Source organism: Pseudopodoces humilis, chromosome 1, assembly GCF_049639895.1.
Source record: "Pseudopodoces humilis isolate 2021_Gansu_Grassland_sample_001 chromosome 1, ASM4963989v1, whole genome shotgun sequence".
In the NCBI taxonomy this organism is placed as follows: domain Eukaryota; kingdom Metazoa; phylum Chordata; class Aves; order Passeriformes; family Paridae; genus Pseudopodoces; species Pseudopodoces humilis.
This window is the reverse complement of record NC_142200.1, coordinates 46,057,101-46,076,328: the sequence shown is the minus strand read 5'-3', so window position 1 is coordinate 46,076,328 and position 19,228 is coordinate 46,057,101. Positions and strand designations below refer to the sequence as shown.

Sequence of the window (19,228 nt, the reverse complement as noted above, 5' to 3'; positions counted from 1 at the left end):
AATAACCAATAACCAATTTGCAATAATACTGCATATGTATCTATATATCTATCAAGAGTTGTATAGGAAAAAGTATGAAAACTGTGAAAGCTTCTGGAAAGAAAATTCTCATTACATCCCTCTTACCAGCTGTCTTGAATCTGTGAGCTGCAGTCAGAATTCCTCAGCCGTCAGTAGATCACTTCCTTTCCACTGCTTTTTGCCCTTAGATGTAGATCATAAATGACTGGTAATTCTTTGCTGATTTGTTGTGGGTTTTTTTCCTCTTTGAAAGGCCTGAAAAAAACTACTTTTTCCCTGATCTGCACCACATGAAGTTTGAGATTGAAGATGGTACTACTGTCCAAGGAGGGAAAGTTCGGTTTGGCTATGATCTTCAGGAATTTCCTAGCTTCAGTTGGAGAGGATATGCACAGATGTCCTCTATACAAGTAAGCTGGTATTTCACTCAAGACTTTGGGGTGAAAATGAAAACAAAAGTGCATGGCTCTTATGTCTTTATAATACTGCTATGTGTGTGGAAGTTCATGGAAAAAAGATGGAAAAAAGGGCAGGATCTGACTAATCCAAACCCTTTGGCCCTATGTTGCTGTTTGGATTAGTGAGTGTTGATGTTTTTATCACGTCATTTGCACGTTGCTTCTGCAAATACTCCTTCAGTTGGTTTATTTGTGAGATGTAAAGAGGGAATTTACAGCTTTAAAATCTATAATAATACTAAGTGCAGAAATTCTTGTCATGCCAAGAACAGTGGGAACAGCAGAAGATTAATGCTCGGCTAAATAATTTGAGTTGCACAGGTCCGTGACAGTCTGTGTTCATAAGGTTTTCAGATAAATTCACAATGCTGTCATTGAATTAATTTAATACTTGAACTTATGCTGGGTAAAGAAGAGAGGTGCCAGCTTTTGTTATGAATGAAACCTTCACATTACAGCAAACAGGAAAATGTGTGGTTCAGTAAAAGAAGCTGTGAGCAGGGGCATATTGGCAACATTTATTTTAGTTTCATGACAGACTATAAATAAACTAAACAACAGCTGAGGGAAATCATAGGTAGAAAGTCACCATAATTTCTCTGAGAAGGGCCCTTCTGACTTTGGATTGAACTGCTGATCAAATGAAGCAGGATTTTAAAACAGTAGTTTTGAGTAATAAATGGGATTTGTTCACTCATCTTGAAAGTAGTGCTTTGGTGTAGTCGTGTCCAGCCTCCATTGGTCCAGGGACTAATGAATCACTATAGCATGGGCGAAAAGCACATAACCATTGCACAATGATTTCCTTTATTTTCCTTTATTGAAAAGTGATTCCTCAGTCTTTCTCCTTTTGTTGTTTTGGTCTTGGGTTTTTTTTATCCCAGATAATTCTTGAATTTGCAGTATTATTCCACATTCATAAGTGAAGGCAAATCTTCAGTATCTGTGATTTCTTAATTCCTGCTTTCTAGTTCAGCTGCTTTTTGCATTTCTCTTGCATTTTGTATAGGCTTTTTGTTCTGTTCTCAGATGAGGGAAACAGAGAACACATTTGCTTTTGGGGAAGCAGTGGACCACAGTGGTGGGGAGGTCACTGTGCCACAGGTAGCTTGGAAAGGGACAGCAGGTGGATTGTGATGTGGGAACTGGATAGTGAGGGGAGCTTTAGGATTTAGGATGGAAAGAAAAAACCCTAAGATTGCTCCAGATTCCAGATTCTTTGAAAAAACAGATTCCTGTTTTTTCCTAATCCACCGCTGACCCTTAATGTGTCTCTTAGTTTTTCTGAACTTAATAATGAAGCTGTTTGACTGCAGAGGATTTTGTGGTTCTGGAGATGTCAGTTTAGCCCCAGGACAAGGACAGCATTCCTGGTATTGCAGCTCTAAGCAGCTGTAGGATGTGGTAGAGGATCAGAAGTTCCAGTGACAGACTGAAGTGTCTGCATGCTGTGGGATCTCAGACTAGGATCAATGATTGTGGCCTGTTCTTTGGAAAGGCAGGAATATTGACAGTCCTTGATACCATATGCCTCCTTTATGGCATGAGTAGGGAGAATAACAGTAAAATACTGTTGATATATCGCATTAACGCATGTTAGTTCAGCCATTCTGTGTCCTTCTGGATCAGCTTGTATTCATCAAGAGTTTTATTTCACAGGAGATTTTGTTCCATGCTCTTTTGTAAGGTGCCCAAGCCTTTTGTCTTTGCCAAATGTTTTTTCTTTCTTGGGTGCTAGTAATAAGTAATGTACTTTCCATTCCTCCTTTTTCCCTTTCTTTTTATTTTTCCCAGCCAGAGGTGGTTGTGCCTATCACTGTGGCTTCCCCTAAGCTCTTCCACCTAGTCCTCCACTATGTCAGCCTGGGCTCAAAAAGCTCTAAAGGGAAGATATCAGTTGCTGAGGGAAAACATATTGGCACTAATTATACTTGTAAGTGAATTAATTTTCTCACTAGGCTTCCCTGTCTTCCTCTGTCATACACCAGCATTGCCATTCCAGTATATACTTGTCTGCATGTGCCTTTTTCTTGTAGGACTTTAGTCTGGTGCTTGCATGGCTTCTAACTGTGCCTCAATTCAGCACTTTATGGCTGTTTTTGTTTATTAACTTCCATTTTTCAGAATGAAGTGAGGATAACTTTGAATGTGGAAAAATCAAACCTCTACTTATTTCGCATTATCCTGAGATACATTAACCCTGGAGGTGAAACATTGTCTGGTCACGTATCTGCTTGTCAGTCTCAGCCTGGAGCAGGTAGGTGTAACTCAGCAGCTCAACAGCTCAGATGAATGTTAGATCAGAGAAGGCTTTCCAAGGTGCACCCAAGTCAAGTCTTTAATGTTGCTTAAAAGGCATCACTTTTAACAGTGTCAGTGCTTTTATGCTTCTCCTCATACATTTTTGCTGTGTAATTGATGTGGCTGAGTTTGCATGAAAACCCCTGCTTGCAGTAGTGATCAACATTTGTTTCTTCAAATGTTTGCCACACTTAGTACTTTTGATCCTGTATTTGGAAACTCTGATCTGTGGGTTTTATGAAGCTTTTAAAGAAGGGGTAACAACACTTTGTTTGGTTTACTTGCCTTTAATATTCAAGTTTTAAATGTGGCTTTTGCTTTCATTCCACGAGTAAGATTTGTTTAAAATGATGAACCCTGTCTACCACAAGTTAGTTCTAACTACAGATCTCAAAAATATGTGATGCCTTTTAGGCCCTAATAAAAGATAAGTACTCCATATCCTTTGAATAGTAGGGGCATACCAATGCAGAATTATGTCTTAATATTCCTGCCTTACTGAGAGGAGTAAAGTTATAGATCTTTCTGAAAATTCAAGTAAGACGAAACTGAAGACTTCACAGACACCATTCAGCAGAGTGGCAGAAGTTTGTGGTCATCACTGGTTTCTAATGACTAGGAGTCAGGGAACCAGATTTTGTCTGTGTCCAGGATCTTCAAAGAGGAAACCTTTAATATTCATAACAGTTGATCCTCATGACTTCTCTTTGACAAAGCATACCACAGCTATATTTCTGTAGGACGTAGAGTCGTAAAATGGTTTGGGTTGTAAGGGGCCTTAAAGATCATCCAGTTCCAACCCTCCTGCCATGGGCAGGGACACCTTCCACTAGACCAGATTGCTCATGGCTCCATCCAACCTGGCCTTGAACACTACCAGGGATGGGGAATCCACAGTTGGCCCATCATCTCTGCCTAGAAGTTATCTATCTGTAAGTAAACGTTTTAGATGCTACTGAGAACCTCCAGTACCTGAAGTATTTGACTGAAAGTCACACGAGAATATGAAATATGTCAGCTGAGCATATTGAGAGTCAGTGCAGAGAGAGGTTGAATGGACAATTACAGAAGGGAAAACTGAAAAAGTGACCATTTCAGAATATTGCAAAACTGGTCATTACAGGGGCAGAGCTCTGCTTTTCTGTACCAATTTGCTCAAGAGTAATAAGAATGAAAACAACAACCTCTGCATAGCTTTGTGTCTGGTCGAGTGCATTGCTAATGCATATTGACTGAAAAGCATTGGTCAACTCCTGTCAAACAAATTTCAATGGACCAAATTATCAGTCCAGCTCACTAAGCAAGTAGAGACATTTTATGCAGTCACTTATATTTTTTACTCGATTTTTTTTCTGGCAGGGGCTGCTCAGGGCAAAGAGTTTGTCTTCCCACCCAGCAAGGAGCCAGCTTTTATCACAATCCCAGGAAAAAGCTCCACAGAGCCTTTCTCACTGGCTCCAGGCACGTGGACTGTCAGTATAATGGCAGAGGAAGTTCTCTTGGTAAGAAAACAATTGAGGAAAACAACTGCTTGAAGGTTGTCATGAAGTTACCACTCTGGAGTTGTTTGCTGGAAAGAATCCTGCAAGCAAGTGAAATTCAGCACTAGTGGAAGGAACAGAATACAATTATGAAAATTCACACTTCTGCCTCTCATTTCTTCTCTGACTTTCTCCTGCTCTAATTTTTCTTCTCCTTACAGACTTTAAGTCTGTCTGGGATCTGTACCTTCAAATGATAAGGTATTATTAACATGCAGCACAAAGCATAAATACTCACAAAAATTAGTAATTTTTACATATCAGGTGTTGTGTCTAGAGCTTAGCTCAGCCAAGGCCTCAGTTTCTTGGCAAAAAATCTTCACGAGGGTATTGTAAGATGGGCTGCATTATGAGCAGGTCAATTTCTGAGTGCTTTTATCCTACTATCTTCTCTCCCCTTTCATTCACCAAAAAACTGAAAAAAATTCTAGCAGCAGTTTTAAGAAATTACTTGAGAAAGAGAAATTGTTTGACATAATCATTTATGAAAAATCTTGAATATGTATGATCACAAAGACAGCATACTGAAATTCTTACATATTTTATTCAGGGATAAAAAGCAGTGTCTCTAGTCATTAAGCCTGCAGCTGTGTTAAATTTATGGAATACCACATGAAATGTTAGGAAAGAGCTTGCAAACATATTTCTTGCTGAAAGTGACAGTATTATTGTGCTGGGCTTTTTCACTAAGACCTTTGAAAAGGTATATATTAATTATCTTTGCTTATCATGTTCTCACATTAACAGTTGTTACACTTAAGCTCTAATACATTAATTTAAGGAAGCAAGGCAGAACAAAAACATACCAGGTTTTGAAGCACATCTTAATAGGTTACGTGGGGTATTTTAATCAAGTCATCTGGATACATGAATCTCCTGTGTGGAGTCACCCAGAGTTGAGTTGTGTGCTTGTGGATTGCATGGATGGACACTGCAGGCATCTGGCTGTGTGTTACTGAGCTGCAGGGAAACTCCCTTCTCTGCACTGTCTTGTACAGCACCTGATGGGAGAGTGGCTTCAGAGTTTCCTTGATCACAGGGCAGCCACCTTCATACCGTGCTTCTGAAACTACAGGGTTAAGGAAAAACATTCTGATGTTATTCGCCCAAGTAGTAACAGAAAAAAAGCCCCACCCACATCTTGCAGATACCCTCTGTACAAATTGTTTATGTGATTGGTTTTGTTCATTGTTACATTGTGAAAGCCTGGAGATGTTCTTTTTGCCATTGTTTATTTAGCATCTGTTGTATTCTTTGTTCTTAGGATTACTTGGTGCTGTTACCTAGTGATTACTACGAGGCATCCCTGTTGCAGATCCGAGTTACAGAGCCTTGCACACATCCCAGGCCTGCTTCAGCAGAACAGTCAGTAGATATGCTACAGCATAAACCAGTGCCATGGTTTATTTTGTTGTCATCCTGCTGCGCTTGGAAACAATAATAATCCTGTGTTTTATTTGTTGTTTTTTGTTGTTGTTTTTGGTTGGTTTTTTTTGTGTAAGCTGCTTGCTCTATCAGCATGTGCCTCTGGGCAGATTTTCCTGTGTCCTTGGTTCAGAAGCAGTGCATTTCAGACACGGGGGAGAATCCAGAAGAATACCTGTGCGACAGCCAGCTCCCAATCAGCCAGTGATGGCCCATATCAGTGGAAGAGAGGTCAGATTCCTTCCTGCTAATTGCAGTCCCATCTGTGCAGTTGACTATAAACCTACCAGACTAAAATGGTTGCAGATTTACAGCTCAGGATTTTCAGATCTTAACACATACCTAAAACTGACTCTGCACCAATGTCTGCTTTTTACACAAAACTATGTAAAAATATCAGTGTAGGCAGATTTATAACTGTGACAGGAGTGGACATTCCACTCTGGCAAAAGCATTTCATTAAATAAGAATCCTTTTCCTTTAGGCATACTGGCTTGTTCAGAAAAAATCACATAATGATTTGTAGCAGAAATGGTGTGCATACATCACTCTAAATTAATATTTTTTTTCCTTAAATAGCTACACTTAGCTAAGATATTTGCTTTAGTGAAAAGCAGGCAGAAGCAATTATGCCACTGCTATAGGTCCTTTGAAAGCAAAACATGTTTTATGAAATGAGAAGATCTACTAGATGTGTGTTTGGCAAAAAGTAAGGTATTTTATCAAGTATGTGATAGTGATGTGAAATGATTGTAGCCTCTACTGCTGTGCTTGGATATTTCTTTCAAAAATATCAGGAACAGCAAGAATACTCACATGCCACAGGCTCTGGTGCTTCATCACTGATGCATGTGCAAAATTTACTGGTATGAATAATTGCAGTGAAGGCAAGAAGGCTGTTGACAGAATTATTTACATGTTTAAGTGTTTGTACCCTAAGGAAATACTGAGAAAAAACAGTTTAAATTTGAAAATAATTATGTAGTCAACTGAAGCAAAACCTTTGTAACCACAGCACTTAACTTCTTAGAGGTATTTTGCATCAAATATTGTGTTAACCACTTTGTGCAAGTAACCTTAAAGAAAACCTTGATGTTTCAAAGTGTTACTGTTTGCTGGAGAAGGTGTTTTCATTCTTTGTAGGGAATCAAAATACAGCATTGCTATAGTAGGAATTTTGTGTTCCTGGAAATATTTTTTTCAGTGGAGAAGTAAACTCATTTTTTGTATGTTGTTAAGGATAGTTTAGAGATGATGGTGACAATATTTTAGTATCATAACATTTCTTCCCTTTCTGCTGGGGAGAAGAGAAATAATAATATAGTAATTTCCTAGGGTTATTTTACAGCTTTCCTAGAACTGTTGCAATGACAGCTGTTTCTTGAACTTGTTTGATTCTTGTTAGAGGACAAAGTGATATTTATAAGCGTTGCTTGCATTCTGCTGGGTGTCTTCTGTTGAGACACTGCAGGGCTGGCCCTGGACTAATGCTGACCACTCAAAAGAGCAGGAAATGGGAGCTTCCTGCAAGAAAAGGGAGCGAAAGATTTAACTACTTTTTTATTTTTCAATTATTTTGACCCAGGTCAGTTTAGAGATGACCATAAATGTTCCTCAAGTCGGTCGCTATGTTCTGGTTTTTGAATATGCCAACGAAGATGAACAGATGTACACTGCAGAGCTAACAGTACATAGCCCTGGACCTGTCACTGAAGGCAGAGTGAGAATATACAGTTGTAAATACAGGTAAGAATTTCTGAAGTAATCACTAAATTATTAAATAAGCATTTGAAATGTAATTCTACTTTGTTATATATTTGAATCCATTTTACCATGTAGATTGTTCAAATTCTGAGGTGATTTAAAAGCAAGTGCAGGATTCTGTGGATTTTGTAGAGGTTTTTAATTCTCTTTGTGCAGTCAGGTCATTAAATATTGCTACTGCTTCAATGAATTATTTTCCTATGCAAAGGGTTACTTTTTATATATCTATTCTTAAATCCTTATAAACTATTAGTCTCCACGTCCAGTGGAAGAGCATCGCTGTTGGCTGCAGATGCCTGCATTGTTTTTCTTCAGTTAAAAGTGTATCCAAGGGCTTTGGCTATAAAAAATGTAGCAGCCAGTTTTACAAGAGTATTCTCACTGTTTCTAACAGGATTTGCTGAAGCAGAAATATAAAGGTCTCTGAAATTCTGCCTGTAGTCATCCTCTGGCTGTTAGGCTGTAGGCAAGGTCTTCAGCCAAATGCTTCTTTATCCTTGTTGACTGATGAGGTTACTGCAGATGTTTCTGCACAAGAGAATTTTGCCTGTCCTGAGTGAGATTGTCTGTAACGTCTGAGCACCTCAGCTTATTTTGAGCCCTTGGGAGAGCCTGCCCAGTGCCAGGGGACTACAGACATGCAGCCTTTACTCCCATGAGCCAGCTGTTTGGCAGAATGGAGGCTTAGGGATATTCAGGATGAAATTGCTCAGTAAGAAAAACAATTTTCATCTGCATGTTTGTGATACAGAGCACAGTCATGTGGAGCAGTGACCTTGCCAGGTTATTGCTGGGGAATTATCTTATTTTAGCCTGTTACATAACAGTTTGAACCCCAAACTTTTTCCTATAAATCTTCCATTTTATTAGTTTTTTGGTGGTTTTTTTTTCCCCAAAAATACCCACATTTTTTCCCACATTTTATAGGCTGATTTTTAACATACTTGTTTGTTTATATGACACATGAGAAAAGTGTTCATGGAAATACAAAGAAAGCTCTTGCTGCTTTGATGCAGCAATGCAGCAAATCCCTTCTGCAGACATTCTGCATGAACTGAATGGTCACTTTGTGAGTGAGGTGCTGTGTCATCTTTCCCAAATAGGAAGGTGCAATTCTCTTCTGATAAAAAATAAATCAAGCAATGACATAGTGAAGTACATGTAGATAACAGTAACTTGTAGAACTTGTAATATGTTGTTCCAGACTTTCTTACAGCTTAGTGAGCTTGGAAAATCCAAATAAAACATGGTAAGAGAATAAAACATCACGGGCTTTGAGCAAATAATGAATAAGGGACCTATATTTCTCTAGTTTTACACATCTTTAGCCCTGAGCTGACCTTTTTTCGTGATCTGTACTTTAAACAAGAGTGAAACTTCCACATTCTCTTGTTTGTGGAGGAGGCAAACCTGTTTTTTCACTTGCATTGAGGACTATCTCAGTGTACAGAATAGCTTCCTAAGGTCAGGCCTTGCCCAGCTGCCACTGTGTGTGCAGGAGCTGCTGATTCACATCCTCAGAGTCACATGGCAGTAGTGGAAAGGAGCAACTGGTGTGTGCTGCCTCCTCAAGGAGCACGGCCCAGGCAGGAGAGTATTAGTTACACACCATGTTGCACAGTGTGAAAACATCTGCAGGTAGCATCCATATGTAGCTGTCTGTCCACATCCTGCTTAAGCCAGTAGCCTGGGTCAAATGGGTGTCTGAGTGAGATCAGGAGGCTTCAGCTCTAACCCACCCGGGACAGGCAGTGTTTTGTACATGGCAGATCCTGTGTCTCACTGGCGAGGACAGTGCATGTTCCACAGTGGCCACAGGCAGGTTAATTAGGATCCAGCAGGAGGGCTAGGTGCTGTGGCTAGCCAACAGCCAGGCAGTGAAGCTAGGTGACAGCCTAAACAATGTGGCAATGCCAGCAGGCTCATCTTTAATCCTGCTTTCTGTCTCAGTTTCCTTTGTCGCAGTGTCGTAGTTGATGACAGGAATCGCATTGCAGCCTATGACCTTCTAGCAGACACAAAGATACATCTTAAAGCATCATCAAGTCATTTTCTTCTGGTAAGTTGATGTTTTCTTTTCCCTTTGGTAATACTTGTTCCTTGATTGGGTTAACAAAGGTATTTGTCTCCTTATATTCACATTCTGTAAGGTAACGTGTGAAATTATGTATGTTGGATTCTTGACTAGACATGCTTTATGTATACCCCAGAATGCTGAGGTAAACTTGTCAAAGACAAACAGAACTTCGCCTTTATTTGCAAGGTTTTTTCCAGCTTTCTTATGCTTTATTTCAGTTCCCCTTTCTCTTCTACAAGTAAACTTCAAAGGAAATATATTCTGGTAGCTTTTATACCTAATTTTTTAATTTTCTTTTTTTTAATCTTTCATTTTTCCTGAGTCCTCAAAACCCACGTAGGAGTTTTCCATGTCTCTTACAAAATTCAGGTAATAAATGCATTTATTTAAGGTAATAAATGTATTCATTAGTCATATAGCTTTCAAGTGTTTTAAATAAAAAGCCTTCACTGACCTCTTTTGGCCACACCAGGAATATACTTTTCTGGAGGCTGAATTTTCTTACATGTTGTTTCTGTTTTCTATTTTAGAAACACAAGGTTTGTTAAAATCTAGAGCTGCAACCCAGCTAGTAACAGCTATTAGGACTAACAGCTGATACATGCTTTTTCATTTCATGAGTCAGTGTAAAATAACACCTTATACATTTTCTGTTAGCTTTCTGCAGCAACTGCTGTGCTAAAAAGGTCCAACCTTCACAATCTTTAATTGTAAAGGCTGCACTTAGCAAAATGTGGGAAAGGGGGAAAGAAGTGCTTCTGGTATGTGGACACTAATCATGAAGTCAATGGCAGCAGTTTTGGGGTTAAAGATGCTTGTGCTTTCCCTTCATGCAGAGCAGAGAGGCAAATGGGAGCCACCTCCAAGGCTGGAGACATCTGGTCCAAATAAAAGGGAAACGGGATTCTTGAGCCCATCTGTCAAGGGAGGCTCTTACATCTTGATAGTCTTTATCTCACACTGATGCAGACAAGCTGTCTAAGCCCAGATCACACTTGGCACTAACCTCTTAGCCACTCATGAAGTGCTGTTCAAAGCTTCAGTGTGTACCCTTGCTCTGCTGCAATGGCCTGAGGCCCTGTGGGTTGTTACATGCAGGACAGGCAAAATATTGGTTGCCCAGGAAAAGGGATTTTTAGTGCTCTGCCTTGTTGCTTATAAAATTTTTTTCCCCCTGCTTACTAGTTTTAAAACACAGGTTGAACTTCGTTAGGACGTGCTTCCAAACTAAATTACATTGCGTTATAATGAATTCTCCTTAAGCAATTTTTACTTTTATTACTACTTGGTGCTAGCTATCTTATTGCTTATTGGACATCTTCAGATCCTTTTCAAGTAGTTTGCCTTATGTCCTTACCACCATGGGTACAGCAGGACTACCACAGATTAATTTGTTCATGTCTACTTCCAGTTAAAATAGAAAATACCATATAATGTTTCACTTCTTTTGAAATGAGTTCTGAATCCTGGGAGAGAAATCGTGGTGTCACTGAAACTCACTCCCATGGACTTTGCACGAGCAAGTGTTTGTGCCTGTATTTGAGAAAGTCGGGGAGTTCCCCCAGGGAACAAAAGTCTCTAACACCAGAGATGAGAGCTTTTCCCTCCTACCTCTCTACATTCCTTGCCTTTCTTCTCAGCCTTGGAGCTGGTCTTTTGTATCTCCCTTTACCACACATATATACTTACCTTTTAGTTATTTCCCTTCTGAACAGCCAATATTCCCTTGACAAGGACAGAAAAATGCTATTTAACCCTGAGGCACTGAAATGCAGGGAGGTAAAGGGATTCAAAATCTTGTGGGAGGTCCATGTCAGAACATGGCTTTGGGCTCATATCTCCCTGTGCTAAAATTAGGCTTCATCCTTCCTGTTCAGGCCTGGCCCTGTTATTTACGATATTAATTGTTGATTGTGCCTTGTGCTTGTTTTTCAGCACAAGGTTTGCATTATATCAGCTGAAGAATTTTCTCCAGAGTACGTGGATCCTAAAGTACAGTGCATAGCTGCTTACAGGAGTAACAGTGATGGAAGGTAACTTGCTTAGTTTTGTCCTTCCTATTATCTGAGGACACCCTTGAAAGGTAGAATAAGTGGTGTTTTAATTCTTTAGAGTGAAGCTTCGCTCAGTGACTCACAGGTGATTTGTAGGCCACTTCTGTAGTCTTTGTAAAGAAGCTGAAATATTAGTGTTAATCTAGACAGTCTTTGCACAGAATTTTGTTGATAACAGCCTTTCCTGGCCCATCTGAACTACCCAGTGCTGATGTGTGAGAAAACACGCATCTTTCACATGCCATCCAGTATGACAGGTGTCCAAGCTGGAAAATCATTCCTACTTTAGTGGCTTGAAATGCTTACTGTTCCTTCTGCATGTTACTGCTTTAGCTGAACCAAAATGGCTTTAATTTGTCACTAGGTGTGGTATGTGACTGCCCTTTTGGGCACAAGTCCACCAGCTCAACTTGGCATCATCAAATCATTCAACATGCAAACCCCTGGTGCCCAAACAAGCCATTCCCTTTTCCCTGTCATCGTGGGCCCCTTAGGGTAGGTGTGCCCTCATCATTCACCTCACACAGTAATGCCAGCAGATCCTTCTTCTCCATTATACTTTATAGGATCAGTAATTAGGGGACTCATGTACTGCTTGGTTGATCCAGGCTGACATCTCCTCTTTTGCTGTGAAACTCTGAACCTTGCCTTCCCAAGTGGTCAGGTTTGGGTTCTGCAGAGCATCTCCTCTGTCCTGTTGAAGCTCTTCCCCTCCCCATCTTTTGTTCTTGGGGACAGAGAGGAGCTGTCACTGCATCTTCCAAATTAGGGACCTCCACATTTCAGTGCCTGTTGCACTCCCCAGGATGTGCCTCGTGATGCCTACTCCTAAGGCTTCCTTCCTACTGATCTAGCAGTGGGAAGGGTCTGAAAATAAAAGTAAATGTCATTTGCTGGACTGAAGAGGTAAAAAGAGTTGGTGATTTGGTCTAATAGTTTTCCAAATGGTAGCTTCTAATATAATGGTTGAATTGAAACAGAAAGCAGAAAAATCTGGATAATAAATTGTATAAAAACATGTGACTGTGCTTGGCTTCCAAGCATGCATAGCATTGAATCACAGCTTTAATTCTCCTGCTCAGTGTTACCACTGAGAGCAGCTTTCTAAGACTGAAGATACTTGTCCTTGCACCAAAGTTATATTGCAAATACAGGCACTTATGTTTTGAGTAGAACAGGGAAAGAGGATGGGTAAAAAACATGATTCAAAATAAAACTAACATATTTTACTTGGGTTTTGTGTTGGGTATTTTTTAAAACTCTTGTTACATTTGTATTGTTTACTGTAGGTTTTTATTGTTATTTGGCAGCATTTTTGCTTTCCTGAAAGTGTTTTAAGTTCATCAAGTTGAAAGATGCAAAGACTTGTTTTAACAGTATTGTAAGTGGATACTGCACATGATATCCCACACAGGCCTGGCAAATACATTTCAGTTCTGGCCCTGAAACATACTTGCCATTCCAGTTCTGGACCTGTCTTGAGCACAGATTAATCATTGTCTGTTGAGTACTTACTAGAAGTGGACAAATAAAAGCAGGAAACCCCCAGAAATATTCTATTCTGCAGTCTTGGAAAATTATTTTCTCAATCTAGAATTAAATATGCCAAGGAAGAAATAGTTAAACATGGCAGTGAATGAATAAGGATGCTTTCAAGGAGTACTGTTGTTTATTTTGGCTCCGATTCTACAAATATTTGAGTATATACTTAACTTCTAAGTACTTAAGTAGTCCCATTGACTTCAGTGGGAAAACTTGCATGTGTAAAGGATACACCTATGCAAATATTTGTAGAACTGAGAATTCAATATTAGTACAGATTCTGGTGAATGTAACTAACTGGATTAACTAAAATGTATTTAATTTTTTGTGCTTGTAATTCCCAGAAGTTTTCTCTTCTGTAGCAAATTCTTTCCACTGAAACTTAAAGATATGGAAATGTCGTGTGAATAAAACCAGTTTATATATTAAAAGTGCACACTCTTTCCCCTTTATAAGTTAAATCCATACCTCTTGTTTCCATTTACTTTTTGATCATTCACAAAGAATCCAAATAGGTACAGGGGTTATTATTGCATTAGCAATTGCAGTACGGTCTAATACACTGACTTTTGTAAGTCAGCAGCTTTTCCTGTTGTGATTAAAACTTTCTCCTGGCCCCAAGGATAATTACTGTGCTTCTGTGTTTAGTGCAGCATGCATTCCCTCAGTTTTTGAAACTCCACCAGGAGCTTTGGTTTTGGATGCATTCAAAGATGGGAAGATTTCTGAAGTACAGGAGAATATACTGCATGATCCATGGAGTGCCGCTTTACCTGTTGGTTCAGTTCATGGAGTCACCTTGACACCGTTACAGGTACCTCATATTTTGAAAACTTTGTGTTGCAAGTCACGAGCTATGTTCTCAGTGAAGTTAAATGAAATTCTGTAAGAGAATCATGGATAATGTGTTATGATGAGAGTGTTGCAAACTGGGTAAGCCACAGAGACAATATAAAGAAAGGGGAAAAAAAAATCCCAAACACCAGCTTCTTTCTGAACTACACAAGTCTCACAGACTGCAGAAGAATGTTAAATGTGTTCAGCAGGCAAACAGAGCATGCAGTTGTAATGCCATGTTCCTTGAAGAAATGGAACTTGTTGAGAGATGCTAAGACCCCTCTCTTTCACTGCAGGTAGGGGGCACTGAGCACAACTGATAAGCCCAAGAGTGTTTGACAAAACAAATCTATTCTGTGATTCTGTGATTTAAAACCAGAGTTGTTCTTGTTTCTCCAGAACCAGATCACCTTGAGTGGCAGAGTGCCCCACTTGGGCAGATCCGTATTTGTGGTACATTTTTATCAGCCGGCACACCCAGTGTTCTCTGTGCAAGTCTATGTGAATGCAGGACATGTGTGGTCAGGTAGGCATCTGAATTTGACCTAACCCCTTTCCTTTCTCAGCATTTTGGGATATGGAGCTGTGTTGGGTAGACCCTGGATGGGGCACCAGGTGCCCACCAAAGCCACTCTCCTCCTCAGCTGGACAGGGGAGAGCAAATACAACAAAAGGCGTGTGGGAGGAGATATGGACATGGAGAGATCACTCACCAGATACCAACATGGGCAAACCAAACTTGACTTGGGAAAATTAGCTTAATTTGTTACCAATCCAATCAGAGCAGGGTATTGAGAACTAATGCCAAAGCTTCAAACACTTTCTTTCCACCTTTCCCTTTTTCCTGGGCTCAGCTGTACTCTCAGATTTCTCTAACTCCTCCCACTGAGTGGCACATGGGTACAGTGAATGTGGGCTGGACTCAGTTCATCACAGGTTACCTCTGTTCCTTCCTCCTCAGCGAGACACTGCTCACACTCTTCCCATGCTTTAGTGTGGGATCCCTCACGTGGGAGACAGTCCTCCACCAGCTTCTCCAACATGAATCATTCTCCTGGGCTGCAGTTCGTCACTAACTGCTTCAGTGTGGGTCCATGGGGTCACAAGGCCTACCAGGAGCTTGCTCCAGTGTGGGATTCCCAGAGATCCACAGATTCCATTCGGGCATCCAGCTGCTCTTGTGTGGGTCTCCTCCACAGGCTGCAGGTAGATCTCTGCTCCAGCACCTGGAACACCTTGTCCCTCTCCTTCACTGATCTTGGCGACTGCAAAGTTGTTTCTCTTGCATGTTCTCTCTCATCTCTCTGTCTGTACCTGCTGTTGAGCTGGGCTTTTCCCCCTTTCTTGAATATGTTATTCCAGAGGTGTTACCATGGTCAGACACAGCCTTGGACAGTGTTGGGTCTGTCTTGGAGCCAGCTGGCATTGGCTCTGTTGGACATAGGAGAAGCTTCTTACAAATATTCATAAAGCCCACCCCAGTAGCCCCCTACAACCAAAACCTTCTCACATAAACCCAATGTATTTTTTCATCAGGTACTTTCAATGCTTCATTCTGCCCTCATACTTCTGGCTGTCGGGTTCAGGTGATTGCAGCAAACCAAATTGAGCTTGACGTTTCTGAACCCATGGTCTCTGTTACAGTGATGATACCGCATGGAAGAACACTGGTTCTGGTATGTGTATTGCATAAATGTACTTGAAAATGTTATTCTCAGTTTCACCATTCATTTAGAGATAGATGCAAAGAGGAAAACCAAAAAGAATAAATTTTTTAATGTTGTGTTTCAGATTTTTGAGGTCTTTTGCACTGCTTTTGGTTTTATTTTAAAGATACTCTGCACGGTTTTTGTTGTACACTGCTTGTAGCATCACAACTTTGAAGGAAGTATGCAAAGTTGATTTTCTTATTTTTGGTTAAAATCTTAGAGGTTTTGAAAAAATCCAGAATGTATAATGAAGCAACATTTAAATATGTAAATGCCTTAGCTTGTATCTTTTTGTTTTTCTCTGAAATGTACAATTTAGCTTTCTTGTTGTTTTAAGGAAAATATCTTAGTTGTTCCAGCAGACACCTACAGTTACAAAATTCTTGACAAAAAGACAGTGGACAAATCATTTGATTTTATCAGCCAATGTGGAGGAAACAGTTTTTATATTGAGTAAGCATCACTTTCTAAAAAACTGAACATTGACAACAACTGGGAATAGTATTACTTTTACTCTGCATTAAAGAGCTGTCTTAAATCCCTATAATTGTGCTACATTAAAATGCTTTTCATGGCTTGTGCTAGCCCATTGAATTTCCATGAGTCATTTTTCCATGACTTTCTATTGCAAATGCAATGTAAAGGTAGAGCTTTATTGCTCACAGTACAAAAGAGGAAAATCTATGTCATCTTCCTGTCTTTGGTATTTCCATCTTTGGTATTTAGTATTTTGCTTGGCATGTCTGAACTGATACAACTAATATGCGCTTGCTATGAAAAAAAACTCTTACCTGCATATTCAAAGCCATTCACCCCTGATTTAATTAAAGTATATCCTTGCATGTGTGCTGATGCCATCCTTATGTCAAGCTGTTTGAAAGACAGGATCCTAATTTACTGAACCACTGCAAAGCACTCTCATAACAATTCCAAGTGCCAGCACTTACATGATTTATATTTCAATTTAAATAGCCCAGAACGATCATCAGCCTTCTGTAAGGACTCTGTCAGGTCACTGGTGGCTTTCTACAACAACGGAGCCCTGCCATGTGATTGCCACAGCGCAGGGGCCAGGAGCCCTATGTGCAGCCCCCTGGGAGGGCAGTGCGTTTGCAGACCCAACGTCATCGGTCGCCAGTGCAGCCGGTGCCAAACCGGCTACTATGGATTTCCATTTTGCAAGTGTAAGTATGTGCTTGCACTCCTTCAGCTCCTGACCCAGACAGCTACTTAATCCTCTGAATTTACTGCAGATGTATTGTAGCCCGACTTTTCCTTGTAGAGCCTGATCCTGTGAGAGGCTTGTCAAGCTGTTTTAGCTTCACCGTAGCCTAGCTTACAGTTTAAGGCAGAAGAAATCCCATTCCCCTAAAGCACACCTAGCTCGTGGTGAACTGTGCCTTTGCATGTGTTGTCTGATCAGGTATGGTAGGTTTATAGCTGAACTGGTTAAAATCCATATTGCCACTATTTCAGTGAAATGGATTTTTTCTGCACTGACTGCTAAATCATTTCCAAGTTGTTAATTTTTAATCTCCTTTAACACCTTCATGGATAATCAGAGACACAGCATTTCTAATTCCTCATATTCTGATGTTAATAATAAGAACAGGTCTATAGATAACACCAACAGTCCTCAGCTGCTTTCATTGATACTGTACTTGAAGTTTATAGACACTGCTTTATGAAAGTGGTGCCCTTGACACCAAAACTACTTGTTTAATCCTTAGGAGTTTTGGCAAGTGATAAAACAATGTCTGTGGTGAAGTTAAGCAACAAATCCATGGAAAAGAGCCAAGCATTAAACCTGCTCTTTGGAACTATTGTTGCAGTCACATAGTTGGTTTCTATGACCCTGAACTTTAAACTAGTGAGAGAAAAGAGTAATGTTTTCTATATTTGAAGGTTGTATTTGTTGCATATTCAATAAGAGTTGATTGTTCTGAGATGTGATTGATTTGTAGAACAATTTCTTTGATCTAGTATGCAACTGCGGGCAGCGTCTTTGTGATGACATGACTGGTAAATGCATTTGCCCTCCACAAACTGTGAAGCCAAAATGTGAAGTGTGTGAGAAATACTACTTCAGTTATCATCCTCTTGCTGGCTGCAAAAGCTGCAACTGCTCAGAAAAAGGAATTGTTGATGTGGCAAGCCCAGAATGTGATAAAACCAGTGGACAATGCAAGTAAGTTTGGCTTATGTGTGTTATAAACAATGCATGAATGGTTTGCTTCAATGCTCTTTTCAGGTGTTTGGAGAGGGTATGGGAAATTTAAGTTATTCTCTCTTCAGTGTGAGCAAAATGGATTTTATCCATTGTGAACAGTTGTAAACTAACCCAAGCTTTGTGGGTGATTGAGTTCTTTGTAAATATTCATATGCTTGCATTTCCCCATTTTTCTGTTACCAGGTGCATACCTTGAGTAATGCCCAGGCACATCTTCCAGATATAAATCTTCTTCCAGCTCTGCTTACCTATCTTCTACATTCATGTTTTACATTTTGGCATACAGAGAGAGTAGTTCTGCACTGCAAGCACTGAATAGCTGCAGAAGTCTAATTCTATTGTGGGCCTTTTTATCCTTCAAAGTCAAATCCATTCCTAGTCAGTCCTGTGGCCATTTAAAACGTTACACTATTCAAAATCTGAGAACAACACTAACCTGCTGCTTCTTCTCCGTGGAAGTCATAAAGTTGTGTCATAGCCGTGCAATCCCTTGGAATAGCCACCTGCCTATTGTTTTATTTTCCCTTACATGCCCCATTCCTACCTTATTGACTCTCTCGTCTGTGTTTGTTGATAAAGATGCAAACCAGGAGTAAAAGGACGTCAGTGTGATCAGTGTGCTCCTGGAACTTATGGTTTCCCTAACTGTGTGCCATGTAGCTGTAACAGAGATGGAACAGAACCAGATGTTTGTGATCCCCAGACAGGAATTTGTCTTTGCAAGGTCAGATAAATCAAATTAATTCTGCATTCACAAGTATGATTTGCACGCCAGTGACTATTTCACATATAATGGGGTGAATAAAGTGAATTTATTATTAAGTTTTCAGTTAAAATTAAATGCAGCTGTACAAAACCATCACACTTTGCAGTATGTGCATTATCATGGTAACATTAAACACCATTTTTTAATGGCTTCAATATCTGTCAGTTTTACAGGTGGTCTTAGGTTTTGCAGGATGTTAGCGACCTGCAGAGTAGATGCCCACTGAATCACTGAAGCAGTCTGTACCCTGCACAGATTCACTTTATCCATCTGCATCTTGCCTTTTGGATGTTAACCAAGTCCCATGCTTTTTTTAGCCGTATTATGTCAATTGACATTTTACCACATCATTATAGTTAGGAAATCTTCTTTTGTTCTGATCTGCATAATTAAATGTGATAAATGTGAGCTTACACAAGTGACCTTTTACACTGTGGGTTTACAAAAGCCAGCAGGAGGGTTTTGGCAAGGAAGTTACCAGCTGTCTCTGACTAATATTTGTT

General features: G+C 40.0%; 1 protein-coding gene across 1 annotated transcript in view; it reads left to right on the top strand.

The window, feature by feature from the left end:
- The window catches only part of LAMA3 (laminin subunit alpha 3), a 110,318-nt gene that overhangs the window by 43,904 nt on the left and 47,186 nt on the right, over positions 1 to 19,228 (top strand). The window contains exons 22-36 of the mRNA XM_014253369.2: positions 275 to 431; positions 2,274 to 2,412; positions 4,140 to 4,282; positions 5,586 to 5,686; positions 5,824 to 5,977; positions 7,332 to 7,492; positions 9,461 to 9,569; positions 11,523 to 11,620; positions 13,832 to 13,997; positions 14,420 to 14,546; positions 15,557 to 15,696; positions 16,067 to 16,182; positions 16,702 to 16,913; positions 17,713 to 17,917; positions 18,539 to 18,683. Of these exons, the coding sequence (XP_014108844.2) occupies positions 275 to 431; positions 2,274 to 2,412; positions 4,140 to 4,282; positions 5,586 to 5,686; positions 5,824 to 5,977; positions 7,332 to 7,492; positions 9,461 to 9,569; positions 11,523 to 11,620; positions 13,832 to 13,997; positions 14,420 to 14,546; positions 15,557 to 15,696; positions 16,067 to 16,182; positions 16,702 to 16,913; positions 17,713 to 17,917; positions 18,539 to 18,683 (2,173 nt within the window). The remainder of the gene's footprint in view (positions 1 to 274; positions 432 to 2,273; positions 2,413 to 4,139; positions 4,283 to 5,585; positions 5,687 to 5,823; positions 5,978 to 7,331; positions 7,493 to 9,460; positions 9,570 to 11,522; positions 11,621 to 13,831; positions 13,998 to 14,419; positions 14,547 to 15,556; positions 15,697 to 16,066; positions 16,183 to 16,701; positions 16,914 to 17,712; positions 17,918 to 18,538; positions 18,684 to 19,228) is intronic.